The sequence below is a fragment of the Boleophthalmus pectinirostris genome, unplaced genomic scaffold, assembly GCF_026225935.1.
Source record: "Boleophthalmus pectinirostris isolate CB_2022bp ecotype Guang Dong unplaced genomic scaffold, ASM2622593v1 HiC_scaffold_17, whole genome shotgun sequence".
In the NCBI taxonomy this organism is placed as follows: Eukaryota; Metazoa; Chordata; class Actinopteri; order Gobiiformes; family Gobiidae; genus Boleophthalmus; species Boleophthalmus pectinirostris.
In genome coordinates, this window is record NW_026571115.1 from 4,740,447 (window position 1) to 4,763,289 (window position 22,843).

General features: G+C 40.8%; 1 protein-coding gene across 1 annotated transcript in view; it reads left to right on the plus strand.

Moving 5' to 3' along the window:
- The window catches only part of LOC129408626 (protein shisa-6-like), a 178,430-nt gene that overhangs the window by 150,887 nt on the left and 4,700 nt on the right, over positions 1–22,843 (plus strand). Inside the window, exons 7-8 of the mRNA XM_055152681.1 lie at positions 276–289; positions 7,101–7,259. Of these exons, the coding sequence (XP_055008656.1) occupies positions 276–289; positions 7,101–7,259 (173 nt within the window). The remainder of the gene's footprint in view (positions 1–275; positions 290–7,100; positions 7,260–22,843) is intronic.

Below are 22,843 nucleotides of genomic sequence, written 5' to 3' on the forward strand. Positions count from 1 at the left end.
CCCACCGTGGAGACTTTTAATTCTTGTTTTAAAACCCACTTTTACTCTCTGGCTGTGAGTTGTGTGCTCCTCTGTTTCTTTTATTTATTTTACTTCTTTATTGCTATTTTTAGGATTTTTATGGTTTTTGCTTTTATTTGCTTTGACTGGTTTTATTGTTTTAGGACTGGTCTGACCAAATTTTAGCAAGTCACCTTTTTGTTGTCTTAATTTTTTAATCTTTGAGCAGCACTTTGGAAACTGCTTTGTTTGTAAAATGTGCTGTAGAAATAAAGAGGGTTTGGATTTGGTCACCCTCTGTAAATCTCTTTGAGCGTCTTAAAGGTGGAAAAGCGCTATACAAAAATGTGACTGTTTAGCATGCTAGTTGTTATTAGTTTGACTGTCAAGGCAAAACTGTGGCTCTGGTCTCTGAAAGTTGTGAAAAGCTTTTATAAACTCATCATGGTGAATAATGAGGATGCTCTGAATGGATACGGGAAGTGAGGGAGAACTTTGGACCACTGCAAAAGTGTTTACAGTGAACGAGTTCTGTTTTTCACGTTTTCAAGACAGTCAAAATCAAGTACAATGCTGTAACTGTCAGATTTCAGATTTGTTGACCTGGTTTATGGTTCATATCTCTAATTCCTGGGCCTATCCTCGTGAAACAAAAACTGGCTCATAGTTCAGCCTCTTTCCTGTCACGAGAAATAAACAAAAGTGAAATTATTTTAAACAACAGCTTCAGAAAGTTCAGCCATTACTCAACCCCAAAGACCTGAGTGTACGTCATATAACATTTTAGTTATATAATGTCCGTCACCTGACTGTTTCTATGGAGATGTCATTTCTCTGCCTGGAATGTTCCACAGTGTGACATTAAAGGGATAGTTTGGGGTTTTTGACATGAATCCCCGTGAGCGTGTCGTGCATCAACACTGATTTACCCCTGACAGCGTCCGGTGAGCCCAGATACTGACCATTTTCAGTGCTGACGAAAGTAGTTCGGCAAGTTGGCTGGGGACATTAAAATAAAGCGTTTTTCTTCCCAAAACAATATGTGTTCAAAAGAGTGATACATTTGCATCACAAAACCATCGTCCTCAAAAAAGTCAAACCTCATAATCGCTTGGCACTATTTTCTCTCTGTTCGCATCACTGCGCTCAGCCGCGGAGCCACAGTTGGAGCCATGAGAGACCGAGTGAGCCACAATCACCATCACGTCATTTATAAACTCGTCTACAGTGAACATAGAGCTGTGACTGAAACATGGACGACTAATAGAAACATGGAATCATCCACACGTCCATGTAGCTGCTGCCAATAGTGTACGAGACATTTACAATAGTAAAAACAGTCGACATATAAAGTTAGGTTTTGTAGAAGCTTCACTGGTGATATGACACTGAGTGATTTACAGATGATTCTTGATTGCCTGTTCGCTTGTAAACATAGCGGCACCTCTTTGTTTTTACCTGGGTGCAGGTACAGCATTGCTCTTCAAAACAGATTTCTTCCTCTGTTCTGGGCATGAAGGAACATATCTTCGTCGCTGAATTGGTTTCCACATTGAAGTCTAAGGCAAGAAGCCAAAGTTGCCTCAGAGCAAAGTTCATGACAGGAAAACAGTGAAATGTGTGTGGAGATTCAGCCAGATTTTTGTTGTTACAGCCTGGAGAATCAAGAGTTCGCACCATTTTTTAGATATATTCATATGTATCTTATACAAGCTTATATACTTATCACTCTAACTCTCACGTTCGCTCTCTCACGTCGCGTCACGTAAACACTGCCGAACAACTGCAGAAAGTGATGGATCCGTGCACGGCTGTCACCTGGCGGCCGCGCGCAGTGATACGAACGGAAAGAAAATAGTGCCAAGCGATTATGAGGTCTGACTTTTTAGGCAACGATGGTTTTGTGATGCAAATGTATCACTCTTTTGAACACATGTTGTTTTGAGAAGAAAAACGCTTTATTATACAGTCCCCAACTTGCAGGACTACTTTCGTCAGCACCAAAACCGGCCAGTATCTGGGCTCACCGGACGCTGTCAGGGGTAAATCAGTGTGGATGCACGACACTGCTCACAGGGATGACATACAGATTCATGTCAAAAACCCCAAACTATCCTTTTTAAACAGCTTTACTTTACATTTATTCTATTACAGGTGGTTTTACAGCTCAAAAATACTTTGAAAAACAGACAATCTGACTGTGAGCAGGGGTCGCCTCTCCACAGATCTGACCTGTAACTTGGTCTGATTTGGTCACCATGAAGATAGAAAGGTTTAATGCCATACTGTGGAACATTCCAGACAAAGCAGCAACATCTCCATGGAGAAAAGCATTTGACGGACCCTCCACAAGAAAAGTTACACTATGCACCTTTAATATGTTTGTGGAGTCGATTCCAAAGCAATAATTACAAAGAGAAACATTTGAGGCTCAGACGTTTGGAGCTTTCTTTAAAAAACTGTGAACCTCCGTCATCAAATTCCCAACCGTGTCCCAGTAGGATCATTTTTCCAGAACAGTTCCTCAGAATGACTCACAGTTGGTGTTTTTTTTTTTTTTTTTTCTCCACATGTTGCGCTGGTTTCCTCGGGCTCCTCTGCAGTGTCCTGAATACAGCCGCTCTTATTTTAGGCCCGTCCCCGAGCTCCAGGCCCCTGACCCAACACGGGGCCCACATACACGGGCTCAGCAGGGCGCCTCCCGCTGGACCGCTGCAGAACTGCACCACCACAGAGCCGTGTCCCCGTGAACAGTGAGAGTCAGTGAGCAGTGGTGGTGCCGGGATTCACACGACATCACAACGCTCTATTGATACTCTGCGGTGACGTCGTGCTGGGGGTGTTCCACGTGTATATCTAGGGTAGAATGTTCAGCAGTTGCCGTGGTGTCACAATGCACATATTTGTAGCCTGCAAATTGCGAAAATAGTTTTAAAATAGTCTGGAAATGCAAGAAAAACTACAAATGGATTCAAAGAGCAGATTTTCAGGAGGCTGAGATCAGTGTGAGCGTTCATGATGTTTACATGCTGCTTTCTGACATGCCGCTGTTTAAACGCTGACGTCTAATTGTTGGAGAAGCAGCATAAACATTATGTTTCAAGAGTCCCACTACTCTTTTTTTTTTTTTCCATTCATTGTTGGAGTAGCAGCACTTTACTAGTTTTCAAATATTACACTTTTCCAACATGATTAATATGAATGTGAGAGCCTATTATACATTGCGCTTCTGTATATTCAGTGGTGGGCGTCAGGGCCTGCAAGTCCTTCTCTGCTGGCCTAAAAAAAAACTCAAAACATCACAGACTCATGTTAATTATATTATTATTAAATCATTCCAAATGGTCTGTCTTCTTCCTTTCAGAGCTTTTCTGATGCTTGTGCTGCTTCCACACATGGATTTTCATATTAAAGCTTTTGACCAATCACATTTCAGACATCATTTGTTGCTAGGCAGAGTCAAAGTCAAAGAAGTCTGTGTGAGGCCTTCACAATCCGATCTGCAGGAACTCCAACACAAAATGAATGTCCATGAAACTGTTGCTTCAACCGATCAGATTTTGAGTTGGTGTCACCAGAGCCTTTAGCAGCGAATGACGTCACCAGATTCGGAGCCGTGATTGGACAGTCAGAGAGAGAACCAGCCAAAACAGCAAAGTGCATCTGTAGCAGAACCAGGACTAAACCAGGTCTAAATCAGGTCTAAACCAGGACTACACCAGGTCTAAACCAGGACTAAACCAGGTCTAAACCAGGTCTAAATCAGGTCTAAACCAGGACTACACCAGGTCTAAACCAGGTCTAAACCAGGACTAAACCAGGTCTAAATCAAGTCTAAACCAGGACTACACCAGGTCTAAATCAGCACTACACCAGGACTAATCTTGGACTTGAGTGAGAGTGAGTGACCGAGTGTCCACAAAGTGCGATCGGGCAGCAGCTGCACTGAGCCCTAGTGTGGTCCTTTCGTCTGCGGTCACCCGACAGTCTACATGGGCGCACCTTCAGGCCCGTCCTGACAAACAGTCCTGGTTTAGTCCTGGTTTAGCCCCAGCGCTCCTCACTTCTTCTCCATGCACAGAATCTCCACGTCTCTTTATCCCGTGTTTAATGTCACCATAACGTAGTTGTTGAGGAGCAGATTGTTTCAGACGGAGCACTACTGAAGACCTACGTGTGAAAAGCACGCTCCAACACTGTGTTTATCATAAGACGCTTGGGCCGGTGTAAAGCTCTTGATCAGAGAATACTTGAGCCACAGAGGACATCAGACAGTGGGAAAATGTCCTGACGGATGGACGTGGGAAACAGTCATGCATTTTATAAAAAGGGCAGCCTTCATGGGGGGCAGTCTTCAGTGCACTGTGCTGCGCTCGAGCGTCTTGTGGGAGAAGGGCGAGGAGGAGGAGGAGGAGAGGCGTGCGGGGGGATGTTGGCCTTCTCCTCAACTAATAGCCAATTATACCACAGGTTAACTGAGTAAATCACACTGGTATTTGCTTAGGAATAAAACAGACTTCATTCATAATATTGTGAGTTCAAGACAATATGTCACAGTTATTTTTTCCCTGAGTGAATCTGCACAACACTGTGTACTTTACATTGTCGTGACTCTTCTGTTAAGGGATGTGTTTGATGCTTCCAAACTGACACTGGTAAAACATGGACAAGGCATGAAAATACTAAAATAAAAAAAAGTGATCAGGGAAAAGACCAGGAGGTGGAAAAACAAGCACAAGATGAAGGTAGGCAGCTGCAAATATTTGTCATTATGAAGTTGGCTGCTGTGTGTCGGTTTTCTGTGTGACTTCTGTGTAGTTGTTGAGGTTAAGAACATTGGAGAACAGTGAGAGACGTGTCAAACCCCCTTTTTTTCACTCTTTGTTGGGCCCGGTCAAGCAGAAGTAAACAAGCAAGGCCAAAAATTCAAGTTAATGCATCTGATATAAAAATGTATTGAACAGATACATATGTACTCTAGTTTATGAAACTGTTGACCTTTTTTCTGTACCATTTTTGGTTCTAAAGTTCCATACGTTTTAAAACAAACCATGTATGAAACATGGAACAAAAATTATTTCCCAAATTTCAAAGACCTGAAAATCATGTAAATAAATGGATGTATTTCATCATATCTTGTGTTATTCCATCTTTGAACTGTTGATGAAGGTACAGGATTTAAAAAAAAAAAAAGTATTTAAAATGTAAAAAATTGGCTTGGAAGGACTGAAATACTTTATAGAAATAGTTTCCTTTCATTTTGAAGTAATATTAAAGTATTCAGAAGAAAAAAGCAACAAATGATGTAAAATCCTGCACCTTCTACTTGTTTGTACAATTTTCCCTCTGTTACTTTTCCCTCCGTTACCATGAACTTTCTTAATAAAAAATCTCATGAGTCAAAAAGTAAGAGGTTTTTCAACCTAATCTTGTACCATATGGTAGAAAACTATATGAAGCAAATATTCAAACCAGTTTGTTAAGGATATGGAAGTGAGAACCAAGAGTTATCACTGTTTGGATTTATTGCCCCAAAAGTGCTGCATATTTCATTCCCTCCGTTACCGACATGAGTTTTTACATTTTTTGTCAACAACTTGAAAGAATATCACAGGTTTAACTTGACCCTGTTGGAGTGTAACTCTTTCCTACATTCTGATACTTTACTTATTTCAATAGTCCCTCTAGTTTCTGAATAAGAGACATTTGAATGTCAAAAATCTGCCCCTGTTTCCCTCCATTACCACTTGACCAGACCCTGTTATATTACAGCTATTTGCTAAAATCATTTAAGTTTTTTTTTTTTTTTTTTCCTGTGTTTATTAAGGCCACTTTCTGCTCGACTCGCATGAAAAATGAAGAAGAAACTGAATTCTCCTCTTCTAAATATTCCAGAGAATAAGTGACGGAGCTGGAGCAGAGATGGAGTTGTGTTTTGAAAATGTCTAAATGTTTCCTCCTCATTTTCTTTATCATAAAATTGAAACTGACTTCTCTTTTCTCTCTCTCCCCTCTTTCTCTTTCCTCTTCCTTTTTCGCTGTTCCTTCTCCGCCTATCTCACCCTCTTCTTTCCACCCTCCGTCTCTCCCTTCCCCTCTTTTAAACTCTTTCCTCTCCCCTCTCTATCTTTTTCCTTCTGTTTCTCTTTCTTCTCTCTCCTTCCTCGCTCTCTGTCCCCCTCAACTCCCTCCCTCGCTTTCCCCCTTCTCTCTCTTCTCTTCCCTCCCCCTTCTCTCCTCTTTCTCTTCTCCCTCCCTCTCTTCTCTCTCCTCCATCTCTTCTCTCTCTCATCCCTCTCTTCTCTCTCCTCCCTCTCTTCTCTTTCTCTTCTCTTTCTCTCTCTCCTCCCTCTCTCTTCTCTCGCTCCTCCCTCTCTCCTCTTTCTCTTCTCCCTCCCTCTCTTCTCTCTCCTCCATCTCTTCTCTCTCTCCTCCCTCTCTTATCTCTCATCCCTCTCTTCTCTCTCTCTCCTCCCTCTCTTCTCTCTCCTCCCTCTCTCTTCTTTCTTCTCCCTCTCTCTTCTCTCTCTCCTCCCTCTCTCTTTTCTCTCTCCCTCTCTCTCCTCTCTCCTCCTTCTCTCCTCTTTCTCTTCTCCCTCCCTCTCTTCTCTCTCCTCCATCTCTTCTCTCTCTCCTCCCTCTCTTCTCTGTCATCCCTCTCTTCTCTCTCTCTCCTCCCTCTCGTCTCTCTCCTCCCTCTCTCTTCTCTCTCCTCCCTCTCTTCTCTCTCTCTTCCTCCCTCTCTCTTCTTTCTTCTCCCTCTCTCTTCTCTCTCCTCCCTCTCTCTTCTTTCTTCTCCCTCTCTCTTCTCTCTCTTCTCCCTCTCTCTTCTCTCTCCTCCCTCTCTTCTCTCGCTCCTCCCTCTCTTCTCTTTCTCTTCTCCCTCCCTCTCTCTTCTCTCTCTCTCTCCTCCCTCTCTCTTCTCTTTCTCTTCTCCCTCCCTCTCTCTTCTCTCTCTCTCTCCTCCCTCTCTCTCTTCTTTCTCTTCTCCTTCTCTTCTCTCCCTCTCCCTCACTTCTCATCCTCCCTCTCTTCTCTCTCTCTCCTCACTCTCTCTCTTCTTTCTCTCCTCCCTCTCTTCTCTCTCCCGTTTCTCACAGATCGTCCTCAGAGGAAGAACAACATCCTGACGGCCGCCACCGAGCCGTACGACCTGTCCCTGTCGCGCTCCTTCCAGAACCTGTCGCACCTGCCGCCGTCGTACGAAGTGGCCCTGAAGCCGGACATAAGTAAATACAGCAGCTCACTGATGCGGCTGAGTATGTCCTCGCTCGCCCGCCTGTCCGTCCGTCGCCCTCCGTCTCTCCTCCGCCGCCGCCCCACCCTGACCCCGCCCATCAGATTTAACCGCGCCGGGCTGGACGCTCTCAAACATCACACCACGTTTTACGATGTCATCAGCTCGAGTCTAAACTCCGACCACGACTAAAGCTTATTTTAATCGTTGAAACAGCATGATTATTTCTCTTGTAATTTATGACTTTCAAACATATTTTTAACCAGATCGAGCTCTAAACGAGGACAGTGAAGCTTCTAAACAGAGAATATTTACTAATCTGGGTCGATTTAGACAAACTTTACTTCACAATTAAATATAATAACAAAGAGAAACATATAAATGGTAATAATACATTTTAAATAAATAGAAAAAAAAAAAAAAGCAAGCGACAGGTGTCAGTAAACCAATATTCAAACTGCAGGGCTTAATGCTTAATTCAGATTTTTTTTTTTTTATTCATTTATTTTTTTTGTGGAATTCTTTTTTTGTTTTTTTGTTTGTTTGTTTTTTTTGCGAGGTCATTCACATTTCCAACTAGAAAAGCAGTCAGAGAGCGCAGACCTCCGCCAAGGACTACAGTCCCCCTCATATTAATTGTGTTTTCCATAAATATTTGTCTCGTATCTTTCAATTTGGAATATGAAAGAGGATCCCATTGTCCATCCCTGAGTCAAATTTCATGGGGTTTGGTCAATAATGAACTGAGATATTGAGAAACAAAATCTTTGGCCCAATTTACCACAATGTTAACTAAAATTTCAAAGTGATCCAGAATCCAGGATTTCTTCCGGATCACCCCCAAAATGAAATCAGTTCTTCCTTTTCACATTTCCAACAAATAATGAAAATTTCATCAAAATCGGTCCATAACTTTTTGAGTTATGTTGCTAACAGACAAACAAACAAACAAACAAACAAACAAACGCCGGCAAAAACATAACCTCCTTGGCGGAAGTAATTAAATGTGTCATGTATGTGACTCCAGTGTGAACTTTAAACACTCCAAACAGGTCCCACATGTGCACTGGAGGAAAAAAATAAAAACATTTATTAATCATTGCATTTATATAGCACCTTTCAAGATACACAAAGCGCTTTACAGATCATTATTCATTCACTCAGCAGTCAGAAGAGTTGAAACAATAAAGCTTAACAAAGTTTATTTTGGGATTAAATTTTTTTTTTATATATATAAATAAGTATTTAGTTCAATTTTTAAATATACAGATGGTAGAACAGCTGGATATATAGATTATTTTGGATACATTTATGTTTTTCTGCCTTATTTCATGTTCAAAGTACATTTTATGTTTTAAACATCGCAAAACTGCTCTAAGGTTCATATTCGTAGCCAATATTTATTTTCAGTTTGAAAGTTTTGCATAAATTATCAATAACAATATCAATATTATCAATAGTTTTTTTGTTTGTTTGTTTGTTTGTTTTTGGAGTTCACAAACAAATTTCTCGAGCCATTTTCTGCTGTTAGGATCCAACAACCACACAATTACGATGTTCGAATCCCAAAACTAAAATATGACAATATCAGAACCAGAAACAAAAGTGATATGGTTCAAAAGACTTGAAAAGATCCACTTTGTCAATAGACACATCCCACTGGGAAAACAAAGTGGAAAATCCTTCCCAGTGTGGATTGCACGATGACCAGAAGTCCGCGATTCTTGATGTGTCTATTCAAGTAAAAAACATCTCTCTTCATGTTGTCTGCGCTGAAATGAATCATGGGATATGTAGTTCCCAGTGTTTATAAGCTGTTACTAAAATAAAACAGTGCATTTAAGTAAAGCAACTTGTGATTCAATATCTAGTGACGGCCCTCGACAGAATGTTCCAGAGCTCGGCCTGGTCAACCCTCGATTATTTAAAAACGTAATCATGCCTAAAACATTCCGCGGACAACATTTCTCTCATTTGCAATTCCAAAAACAAAATCAGAAAACATCTCGTGCTTATTTTTAGCCCAAATGACCCAGACTGATGACATCATAACAGCGTGACGGCTCCTTTCTGCCGCCGCCCGTCAGCCCGGCGCGGCGCAAATCCGATGTTACGCTGAACGGCCATTAGCGATTAGCGATCGGCGCACGTCAGGACCATTCTCCACAGATCCGAGAGCCGCTCACTCCTCGCCTTTCAAACGCCCCGACGCGGAGGAGGATTCCGGGACTAATTTGGCGTGAGATCGGCTCCATCTGCGGCGCGTGTCCTGTCGCTAATGACGCTAATGACGCTAATGATGCTAACGACATTGGTTTTTCAGATTGAGATGACGCCACGCTAACGTTTCGGAGCTAACTGATCGCCGCATGCTTCGTTTGCTCCGGATTTGATGCATGTCGTTTCAGATTTAGTCACGACTCTCTCAAAGTCTCATAAAAAGTGACAGCGGGAAATAACGCTAATGCTAACGCTAAGAGCTGTGAGAGAGTTACAACAAAAGTGTTAAAAGTACATTACAAACATTTTAAACACACACTACCACGTTTTTTTTTTCTGTATTTACATGATTATTTACAGTGACTCTCACTTAAAGCTGCACTGTGCAACGTTTTGGTAGAGGGTCCATCACCTGCTTGTTTCTATGGATACGTCATTGCTCTGTCTGGAATGTTCCACAGTGTGACATTAAACAGCTCGACTTTTTACTACATTTATTCAATTACAGGCAGTGTTGGGGAGTAACAGATTACATGTACCAGAGTAATCAGAGTACAAATGATGAGTAACTGTATTCAGTTACAGTTACTGTTTCAGTGAGTGGGAATTGGATTACAGTTACTTTGTTGAAATAAATGGATTACACAGAGGTATTTTCCTGTTTTCACATTTTGGGCTACTCCCTTTTTTTTTCAGTAATTTCACTCATTGCCGGACACTAAACCAAGTCTAAAACCAGGTCTAAAACCAGGTCTAAACCAGGTCTAAAACCAGGTCTAAAACCAGGTCTAAACCAGGTCTAAACCAGGTCCAAACCAGGTCTAAACCAGGTCTAAACCAGGTCTAAACCAGGTCTAAACCAGGTCTAAAACTAGGTCTAAACCAGGTCCAAACCAGGTCTAAACCAGGTCTAAACCAGGTCTAAACCAGGCCTAAACCAGGCCTAAACCAGGTCTAAACCAGGTCTAAACCAGGTCTAAACCAGGTCTAAACCAGGTCTAAACTAGGTCTAAACCAGGTCCAAACCAGGTCTAAACCAGGTCTAAACCAGGTCTAAACCAGGAAACCTAAAACCAGGTCTAAACCAGGTCTAAACCAGGTCTAAACCAGGTCTAAAACAGGTCTAAAACCAGATCCAAACCAGATCTAAACCAGGTCTAAAACCAGATCTAAACCAAGACTAAACCAGGACTAAAACCAGGTCTAAACTATGTCTCAAACAGGATTTAACAGGACTAATTCATGCTGTGTGGACCATGTCTCCTCGTCTTCTATCAATAATATTTTTAATTTGGTTCATTAAAGTCTGGGCTTTTTATTTTCTTTTAGCAGACAAAACATCTTGATTTCCTTGTCTTTGTTTCTCTACAGCAAATCAAGTAATCCAAAGTATTCAGATTACATTACTCACTTTAAGTAATTTAATGGATTACGTTACAAACTACATTTTGGTGTGTGTAATCTGTAATCTGTAGGGGAATACATTTGAAAAGTCACCTTCCCAACACTGATTACAGGTGATTTTAAAGCTCAAGTATACGTCCAAACAGACATGACTGTGAGCGGGGTCGCCTCTCCACAGATCTGACCTGGAACTTGCTCTGGTTTGGTCTCAACATCGTGAAACATTCCAGACAAAGCAATAACACCTGCATGGAGAAAAACGTTTGACGAACCCTCCACCAGAAAAGTTCCTTTGCTCAAACTACACAGGAAACACTGGAGAGTTCAAATTTCAAGATAAAATATTTGTTTGTTGTTGAGTTGTTTTTAACACAAAAAAGTGTTATTTTACATTTTTGAAAGTTAAATGAGGGTTGGAGCAACGTCCCTTAGTGTTAATTCAACTTCCTCTAGTGTTAATTCAGCTGCCCTTAGTGTTAAATCTACTTCCCTTAGTGTTAATTCAACTTCCTCTAGTGTTAATTCAACTTCCTCTAGTGTTAATTCAACTTCCCTTAGTGTTAATTCAACTTCCTCTAGTGTTAAATTCAACTTCCTCTAGTGTTAATTCAACTTTCTGTTAATTCACTTCCCTAGTGTTAAGTTAACTAGTGTTAATTCAACTTCCTCTAGTGTTAATTCAACTTCCTCTAGTGTTAATTCTTTTCCTCTAGTGTTAATTCAACTAGTGTTAATTCCTCTTAATTCAAGTGTTAATTCAACTCTAGTTAATTCAACTTCCCTAGTGTTAATTCTAGTGTTAACTTCTAGTGTTAACTTCCTCTAGTGTTAATTCAACTAGTGTAATTCAACTTCCACTAGTGTTAATTCCACTTCCCTTAGCGTTAATTCAAATTCCCTTAGTGTTAATTCAACTTCCCCTAGTGTTAATTCAACTTCCTCTAGTGTTAATTTAACTTCCTCTGTTAATTCAACTTCCTCTAGTGTTAATTTTAACTTCCTCTTGTGTTAATTCAACTTCCTCTAGTGTTAATTCAACTTCCTCTAGTGTTAATTCAACTTCCTCTAGTGTTAATTCAACTTCCTCTAGCGTTAATTCAACTTCCTCTAGTGTTAATTCCACTTCCCTTAGTGTTCATTTAACTTCCCTTAGGGTTAATTTGGCTCCTCCCACCCACCACTTCAGACTCCCGTGAGAGAAGACCAGTTTGAACCAGTTTTGTTCCTAATTTCATTTTAAATTAACAAATCTCAAATAAAGTGTCAAAATAAAACACCTCTGTGTGTTGTTTAGCTACATCAGAATAACTCTACAAAGTGTTATCTGTTTACTCTCAAAACGTTAATATTATTCTTGATTTCAGGGTTAAACAGGAACTTTGGTCCAGTGTTACTAAATTAAAATTTCCAAAAGTGTTAAATTAACTCTAGAACAGGTTGGACTCATATAAACCCTGAGAAAATGTTCAGATTTATTCCGTGAGAGTCAATTTTAACTCTCCACTTTTTGCTGTGATAGTCAAAGTAAGACCTCTGGGACTGTCCCTTGTCTTGTCACTTTTTATACATTTGTTATTCTGACTCTTTGACAATGAAAATATTAGAAACTGACGCAAAAGTTTCATCTGGGAAAAGAAAATTAGACAAAAGTATCCACATAAATCTGGGGCATGAGCTTTTGTGAATCAGTCGTCCGCGGCCTCGTCACAGATTTGAGCTTTGTTTATAGAGCAGCCATTTTGAGAACGACTGCAGATTTTCATTAAAGCTGCACTCTGGAACTTTTCTGGTGGAGGCTCCATCAAGATACTTTTCTCCATGGTGATGCTATTGCTTTGTTTGGAATGTTTCACAGTATGGCATTAAACCTTTCTATCCTCATGGAGACTGAATCAGGACCAAGTGACAGGTCAGGTCTGTGGAGAGGCGACGCCGCTCACACTCACAATGTCTGTTTGTCTAGGTGATTTTGAACTACAAAACCACCTGTCACTGAATAAATGAATGTCACACTGTGGAACATTCCAGAGAGAGCAATGACATCTCCATAGAAACAAGCAGGTGACCAGTGTTGGGGAGTAACAGATTACATGTACCGGAGTTATGTAATCAGAGTACAAATGATGAGTAACTGTATTCAGTTACAGTTACTGTTTCAGTGAGTGGTAATTGGATTACAGTTACTTTGTTGAAATAAATGGATTACATGGTATATTCCTGTTTTCAAATTTTGGGCTAAACCAGGACTAAAACCAGAACTAAAACCAGGACTAAAACCAGGACTAAAACCAGTACTAAAGCAGGACTAAAACCAGGACTAAAACCAGGACTAAAGCAGGACTAAAACCAGGACTAAACCAGGACTAAAGCAGGACTAAAACCAGGACTAAAGCAGGACTAAAGCAGGACTAAAACCAGGACTAAAGCAGGACTAAAACCAGAACTAAAACCAGGACTAAACCAGGACTAAAGCAGGACTAAAGCAGGACTAAAACCAGGACTAAAGCAGGACTAAAACCAGGACTAAAGCAGGACTAAACCCAGAACTAAAACCAGGACTAAAGCAGGACTAAAACCAGCACTAAACCAGGACTCAAACCAGGACTAAAACCAGGACTAAACCAGGACTAAAACCAGAACTAAAACCAGGACTAAAGCAGGACTAAAACCAGGACTAAAACTAGGACTAAAGCAGGACTAAAACCAGAACTAAACCAGGACTAAAACCAGAACTAAAACTAAAACCAGGACTAAACCAGGTCTAAACAATATGACAGTAACAGTAGTGTGACATACATAACTGAAGGCAGCAGTGATCTCATATAGAAAACTTTTCTCTATCAATAATATTTTTAATCTTTTTAAGGAAAGTCTGGGCTTTTTATTTTCTTTATCAGACAAAACATCTTAGGTTAAGATCCTAGTTTTTGCTCCTCTACAGCCAACAGTTGAATGTTCAGGATGTGGTCACTACATTCATGTAGTTTTCAAAAACAAGACAATGTTAAGTAATCCAAAGTATTCAGACGTTTATTAGTATTACGTTTCTCACCTTGAGTAATTGAATGGATTACGTTACAAACTACATTTTGGGGGACTCATAAAAACACACACACGCACAGACACACACACACACATACAAACACACACACTCATACAAACACACACGCACACACACACATGCACACACACACACACACTCACACACTCATGCAAACACACATAAACACACTCACACAAACGCACGCACTCATACAAACACACACACACACACACACACTTTCATATTACTTTCTTACTTCAAGTCCATGTTCTAATGTTGTTCCTCCTCAAAAACAGAGCTGGACTTGTGTTTGTTTCATTCACATGTTTGAGTAAATCTGCATTATTATTCTGTCCACATCTCCCAAACTCTAAATGCTCTGTTCCACCTTGTGATGTCATCAAGTTGTAGTTTTCAAGTTAACAACTACACATCAAAAAGTGGAGTGTTAAAACTGACTCTCACAGAATCAAGTTTGAACATTTTCTCAGGGTTTATATGAGTCCAATCTGTTCTAGAGTTAATTTAACACTTTTGGAAAAGTTCATTCAGTAACACTGGACCAAAGTTCCTGTTTAACTGTTTAAATCCAGAGTTATATTAATGTTTTGAGAGTAAACGGATAACACTTTGTAGAGTTATCCTGATTTAGCCAAACAACACACAGAGTTTTTTTTGGTGTGGTGTGAGGTGTGTTTGAATTAATTTAAGATGAAATTATGAACAAAACAGGTTCAAACTGGTCTACTCTCACAGGAGTTTGAAGTGGTGGGTGGGAGGAGCCAAATTAACACTAGAGGAAGTTAAATTAACACTAGAGGAAGTTGATTTAACACTCGAGGAAGTTGAATTTACATTAAAGGAAGTTGAATTAACTTCAACCATATCAACTCTGCCAAATAACCCCAACTCCAACTCCCATTTAACTTTCAAATAAATAAAATAACACGTTTTTGTGTTAAAAACAGCAAATATTTTACCCTGAAATTTTCACCCTCCAGTTTTTGCTGTGTACTTTTTACCTTTGGCTCAGTAGTGATGGGCAGTTCCAGGGTTGAAATGATCCAAATGATTTTACTGAAGGTGTGTGGAGTTTAAAAACACAGTGGAGCTCTTCTTGGACACAACTCCAGGTGTGTGTGTAATGAGGAAACATCAGAACAGAGAGAATAGTGTGACACAGGCCTTTAAATCCAGATTGTCTGCTCATAATGTGGTTTATAATTCTCTCATTTTCTAACACGTCAAATATACATAAATAAAACAAAACTCTTCACATTCTACTCAAACTTTTTCTCCAGCGCTCTCCTGTTCAGTTTTTGAAATGTGTTCCAAACTGTGTAACTTTTTTGGCAGTCAGTGGAGTCTTATCAAAATGCATGAGAAATACTAATGCAGGCCGGTGTCACTCTGCTCCAGACTACAATTCCCATGAGCCCCGGCGGCGACTGGGCTCCTGGACACGCACTCATTTTGTACAAGTGTCAAACTGTCAAAGTCTCTGTACACAACTAGAGCGAACACAACACGGAGCAGGTATGTCACAACACAGGGAGAACATGCAAACCCCACACAACCTCCAGGCTCACAGCATTTTGATTTTATATTTATTTTTTTACATTTTTAAAAACACTGAATTCAAATTTGACTCTTGTGAGATTTAAGTCCAGTGTTGGGAAGGTGACTTTTAAAATATATTCCCCTACAGATTACAGATTACAGATTACATACCCCAAAATGTAGTTTGTAACAGAATCCATTAAATTACTTAAAGTGAGTAATGTAATCTGAATACTTTGGATTACTTGATTTGCTGTAGAGAAACAAAGATGAGGAAATCTTCACATAAGAAGTTTTATCTGCTAAAAGATGATGAAAAGCCCAGATTTACTGAACCAAATAAAAAATATTATTGATAGAAGAATGAGGAGACACTGCCCAGGCTGCATGATTTAGTCCTGTTAAATCCTGGTTTAGACCTGGTTTAGACCTGGTTTAGACCTAGTTTAGACCTGGTTTTAGACCAGGTTTAGAACTGGTTTAAAGACCTGGTTTTTGTTTAGACCTGACCTGGTTTAGACCTAGACCTGGTTTTGTTTAGACCTGGTTTAGACCTGGTTTAGAACTGGTTTTAGATCTGGTTTAGATCTGGTTTTAGACCTGGTTTCGATCTGGTTTAGTGTCCAGCAATGAGTGGAATTACCAAACAAACAAAACAAAACAAAAAAAAGCGGAATAGCCCAAAATGTAAAAACAGGAAAATACCTCTGTGTAATCCATTTATTTCAACAAAGTAACTGTAATCCAATTACCACTCACTGAAACAGTAACTGTAACTGAATACAGTTACTCATCATTTGTACTCTGATTACGTAACTCCAGTACATGTAATCTGTTACTCCCCAACACTGTTTAAGTCGTATTATAATCATGTTCCCTCATCAAAAACAGACCTGGAGTTGTGTTTTGTTTCATTCACACGTTTGAGTAAATCTAAATTAACAAATGTTAGAGGAAATCTAAATCAAAGCTCCAATCGCTCTGATCCACCTTGTGATGTCATGACGTGTGTATGGTTCACTGGTGACTTGGTCTGATGTTGGGATTGATTATTAAAGAAATGTTTATTTGAGTTGATCTGTGAAAGGAGCAGGGTTTGTAAGATTGATCTTCTTTTAAAATGAAATCAAAAATAAGAACATGAAAAACAAGTATTTTCTTCATTATTTGTCTCCAAAAGCAAAATAATAATAATAATAATAATAATAATAATAATAATAATAAAAAGATAACGATTTTTTTTTTTTTTTCAGTTTTTGATTTTGTGTTTAAATTAATACTGGGGAAAAAAACAAACAAACAAACAAAAACAAAAAACAGATAACAGCCGTTTCCCGTTTACGTGACTTAAACTGAGATGCAGGACTGAACCAGGACTGAACCAGGACTGAACCAGGACTGAACCAGGACTGAATCAGGACTGAACCAGGACTAAATCAGGACTGAACCAGGACTGAGTGTCGGGACGGGCCCAGAGATGTGCCCACGTACACTGCTGGGTGATCAAGACTGAGACCTAGACCAGACCGGGACCAGGACTGAGACTGGAACCAGACCAGAACTGAGACCAGGATTGAGACCGGGACTGAGACCGGGACCAGACCACGACCAGGACCAAGACAAAGACCAGGACCAGACCACGACCAGGACCAAGACTGAGACCAGGACCAGGCCAGAACTGAGACTGGGACTGAGACTGGGACCAGACCAGACCTGAGACCGGGTCCAGGATCAGGACTGAGACCGGGATCAGACCGGGACTGAGACCAGGACTGAGACCGGGACTGAGACCAGGACTGAGACCAGGACTGAGACCGGAACCAGACCTTTACTAAGACCAGGATAAAACGGGGACCAGACTGGGACCAGACTGGGACCAGACCGGGACTGAGACCAGGACTGAGACCGGTTTAGTCCTGTTTCAGCCCTGTTTTAGTCCTGGTTCAGCTCTGGTTCAGTCCTGGTTTAGACCTGTTTTAGTCCTGGTTCAGTCCTGGTTTAGACCTGTTTTAGTCCTGTTTCAGTCCTGGTTTAGACCTGTTTTAGTCCTGGTTAAGTCCTGCATCTCAGTTTAAGTCACAGAAACAGGAAACGGCTGATCTTCGTTTTTTGTTTTTCCTCCATTATTCATTTAAACACAAAATTGAAAACTGAAAAAAAAAAATTACTATTATTATTTTCATTTTCATTTTGGTTTTGGAGACAAATAATAATGTTTTCTTATTTGGGGTTTTATTTTGAAAAACAAATGAATGACTGACCCACAGATCTGGAGCTCTACATACAGGGTTAGACAGTGGGAGGGCATCTGACACACAGGTACATGTGTGAACATGTTTCCAGAGCTGCACAGCTTTAACACATGTGTGTTTGTCGTGTGTACAGTGTGTTCTGAGCTGCAAACCACAAACACAAAAGCACCACTTTGTCCCACTATAAAGACACATGTGAATGCAGCACACAGACTGTCCTTGAACACATCACAGCTCGGAAAAACAAGCACACATGCACACACACATGCACGCACACACACACACACACAAATCCATTAAGCATCAGTATAAAAGATAAAGACGTGTATGTAACTGTTCCTGTGGTGGAAGTAGTAAAAGTAGTAAAGTACTGTACATAAGTATGGTATAAAGGCCCTGTCACACCTTGAGGATTTAGAAAACATATGCCGACGTACCAGAATTTCCCTAAAACTCTGGCATACGCTGAACCACTGATGGGTTTTTTTTTTCAGATTTGGGCGTATACATAGTGTAGTCATAACGAGTTAGACGTATACATAACGTATTAGTAACTTATAGATAACTTATACCAACTAATGCTGAGCGTGTTGCCAGCGTCCACAGCTTCTGCCTAACGACAGTCTAAACCAGGGGTGTCAAACTCATTTTGGTCCGGGGGTCGTATCCAACCTATTTTGATCCCAAAGTGTCCGGATCAGAAAACTCATGTCATATAAACCCCAAAAATAACAATAAGTTCAAATATTTGTGCAGAGAAACACAAATCTATTACAGAAATCTTTTTTAATTGATGAACTCTTTCTTTTACAAAATATTATAATATTATGAACAACCTGAAACTTTAAGAAAAATACAATTTCAACACAAAGTTTTAACATGAACTTGTATGTAAACAGGAATAAGTCAATTTTGTTGTAAAATCCTGCACTCGGCTCCACTTTTCTCATGTTGGACATTTTTCTGATGAGGGTGTCACGGTCAACAGTCAAAACGATCGTCCTTTAAGAGCGTTTGGAAAGAGACAAGTCTTCATTTGTGCTGCTCTGGTGGGAGGGGCCACGTACAGAGACGCTGGAGACCAAATTACCAATATTTTAATAGAAAATATAATTAAAATATTTGAGTAGAAAATCAGCCGAGGGCCAGATTAAAGCTCTTGGAGGGCCGGATCTGGCCCCCGGGCCGTATGTTTGACACCTGTGGTCTAAACTATGCACAGAGCACAGCAGCGTATCTCCAACGATCACGTGTCACCGCCTATTAAAAGACTGCAGCTCGACAATTGAAATCACATCATATGATATATCGAGTGCTGTCAAGAGATTAAAAAAATTGAGAGATTAATTAATTATGATCTGTAATTAATTAATTTAATTAATCTATTTTTAATCTCACCTAAAAATTGCTGAGAAAAGCTTCAACTTGAGGTATTTTCATTTGAATTCATTATTACATTATTTTCATACTATCATTAACATTTTTATGTAAGTATCATCATCATTATTACTGTTACTAATCTGCATAAATAAACTCAACTTTACAACATATAAACATAAACACTCTAGAGCCACATCAGCCCGTTTGACATTAGAATGTTTTTAATGCAGCTTTGTGCAAGTCTCACAGAAACAAAACTTAAAACCACATGGCTCATTTGCATAAACTAAGCGGAGAAAAAAAAAAAAAAAAACGCTCTTGTTTGCTGATGTGGTTCTGCTTCTACTAAAGGACACGACTCAGTGGAATATGAGTGTTCTTTTTGTGACAGAGGGATGTTCTGCTGAAGGTGAGTCGGTTCTGTGTCTTGTGTCGCGATGTTTTCAGAGATCAGACGTGTGCAGGTTTATCGCAGATGCGACGAGAACCGGAATGAAAATTAGGCTACAATTCTTTGTGGGAGCGAGTGGAGCAGGACTGCACAGTGCGACTGTGTCCTAACAACACATAAAAACAGATTTTATAATAAGGCAACTCACAAACACAAACAGTAAAGTTAGAGATTAAAAATAAGATTAACACGATTAAAAAAACAGAACGTGCTAAATATGACTGTAATTAATTAATCACAATTAACGTGATAATTTGACACCCCTAGATATATCATCATATCAGTCTCTCTCTGTACATGGTGCTGAATTCAACAGATCGACTGACAGGTCAGAGCAGCAGGATCTGTCTGCAGACCACAGGCTGTAAAGTTGTGAGCTCGATCTCGTCAGCTGTTTCCTGTGTACAGTAAAACCACTCGCCACTGCACTTCTACATCTCAGAGCTCTGCACTTCTAGTTTAGATACCAGACAAAACTGAGTTATTATTATTTGTGAAATGTGGTGCAATACTTCAGATACTTGGTTTTTAAAGCATAAAAGATTGGAGATAAAGTCCACAGGAAGTAGAGTCACTATCACTGATCTACAGCTTCACACGCGCTGGACGTAAACAAACACACGTGCGCCTCTCGCCTTTTTACTTTCAAAGAACGACTCAAATGGATGAATAGCTCTGTTTTGTCGACTGGATGTTATTATTTGCGGAGGACAAATTTTATGGATAATACAGAGTGAGTAATAAAGTCTTCTTAGGCTGCGTTCATGCTGCAGCCTGAAGTGACCCAAATTTTGGCCCCTATGTTCCTGTATCTGATCTTTTAATGACAGTCTGAACCACACAGATCCGATTTTTTCAAACGTGACCCAGGACACTTGGATATGTGCTCCTGAACCTGTGTTGATAAACACACACACACGTTGGTTCAAGCGTCATTCCACTTGTTAAACGAGACGAGTCAGAGCGACAGAAGCTTCTCACATTCAGAGAGAGTGAAGAAAACAAACAAGCTGCAAATAGAATTTATCATGGCTGGAAAAGTTATCGAGCTCGTTAAAAGCTATCGTACGATTAATTGATTTATTGATTATCGTTACAGGCCTAGTCAACGATCTTATAACTTACCTACAACTTATGGCCCAGGTATGCAGGACGTAAAAACATACACTGACATACCTCCACAAATTTTCAGGATGCTCATAATTTTTGGACGACCTTGCCATATGTCGCTGTATGTCGCTGTATGTCACTGTATGTCGCTGTATGTCGCCGTATGTCGCTGTATGTCACTGTATGTCGCTGTATGTCGCCGTATGTCGCTGTATGTCACTGTATGTCGTATGTCTGTATGTCGCCGTATGTCGCTGTATGTCACCGTATGTCGCTGTATGTCGCCGTATGTCGCCGTATGTCGCTGTATGTCGCCGTATGTCGCTGTATGTCGCCGTATGTCGCCGTATGTCGCCGTATGTCGCTGTATGTCGCTGTATGTCGCCGTATGTCGCCGTATGTCGCCGTATGTCGCCGTATGCCAGTATCCTCAGAACTTATACAAGACTTACCTAGAACTTATCCGACGTACATCAGAGTATTTGCCATATTGCTCATACGTCGGCATACGCGGGTTAAATCCTCAAGGTGTGACAGCGGTTTAAGAATGTTTAAGGTCCTGAAGGTTGAAGGTTTTTTTCTCGTGTCACATGTTTCAGAAAGTTTTTATAAGTCTGTCTACATGGCTAAAGAGAGAGCACCTCAAACTCAAGTACCACAGTTTATTAGAGTTTTTTTTTTTTTTTTTTTTTTCTAGTATCTGTACTTTTACTGAAGTAACAGAACTGAGTACTTCTGCCCCCACCGTCGATTTCCCTAAAATGTTCCAGATTATTTAACCTATTTATATGATGCATTTATTCACGCTGCTTCATTCGTTTCTCTGCCTCCTTCTCTCCTCTTCTCCTCCTCTTTTTCTACTCTTTTTCTCTCTCTCTGTTTTTCTCTCCACCTCCTCTTTGTTTTATTTCTCTCTTCTCTCTCGTATCCTCCTCCTCTCATCCCTACTAAACCTTTTGCCATGGTTTCTTTCCTCCTCCTCTCTCTCTCCTCCCTTTGCCCTCCTTCTCTCCACCTCCCTCATCACTTCTTCACTCTTCTTCCTCCCTCCTCTCCTTCTCCTCCTCGTCCCTCTCTCCTCCTCCTCCTCTCTTCTCCTCCTCTCCTCCTCTCCTTCTCCTCTCCTCTCCCTCCTCTCTCCTCCTCCTCTCTTCTCTCCCCCTCTCCTCTAATCCTCCTCTCTCCTCTCCTTCTCCTCCCATTCTCTCTCCTCCTCTCCTCCTCCTCCTCTCCTATAACCCTTCTTCTTCTCCTTCTCTCTCCTCCTCCGCTCTCCTCCTCCTCTCTCCTCCTCTCCTCTCTTCTCCTTCTCTCCTCCCCCTCTCCTCTCTCCTCCTCCTCCCCTCATCTCTTCTCCTCTTCTCCTCTGTCCTCCTCTCTCCTCCTCCTCTCCCTCACTCCTCCTCCTCTCTTCTCCTCCCCCTCTCATCCTCTTCTCTCCTCCTCCTTCCCTCATCTCTTCTCTTCCTCTCCTCTTCTCTCCTCCTCCTCTCTCCTCCTCCCCTCCTCTCTCTCCTCCTCCTCTCCCTCACTCCTCCCCTTCTCTCTCATCCTCTCCTCCTCCTCTCTCCTCTTCCTCCCCCTCTCCCTCTCTCCTCCTCCTCTCCTCTGTCCTCCTCCCTCGTCCTCCTCTCCCTCTCTTCGTGTTTGTGTTTGTGTTTGTGTGTTTGTTCTCGGGGGAGGTGTTGAACCCTCCCACACATCACACAAACACTGGTCCAATTCCTCTGGATTATGTCGTCTTTATTAACTCTGTAAATCTCACTTTGCACACGGCACGTCTGCCCCGGCCGCTCTGCACACGGCACTGGAACAGCAGAGGCTTCGTTTTAAACCAGATGCCCCGCCCACATGTTTACACACACATAAACAGTCTTTCAAAATCTACCCGTGAAAGTAAAAAGTGTCAGGGTTTTGTGGACATACAGACATGAGAAAAGTTCCACAGTGCAGCTTTAGTCCATTAATCTCAACATTGTGAATCTCCATGACGACATGAAGACGTAGGACCCTCCACAAAAAGAAAGTTCGTAATGCAGCTTAGGTCAATTAACTTTAACACTGACAATCTCCATGACGACAAGAAGACATAGAACTCTCCACAAGAAAAGTTCCGTAATGCACCTTTAGTTCATTAAGTTTAACATTGTGAATCTCCATGACGACCAGTAGACATAGTACCCTCT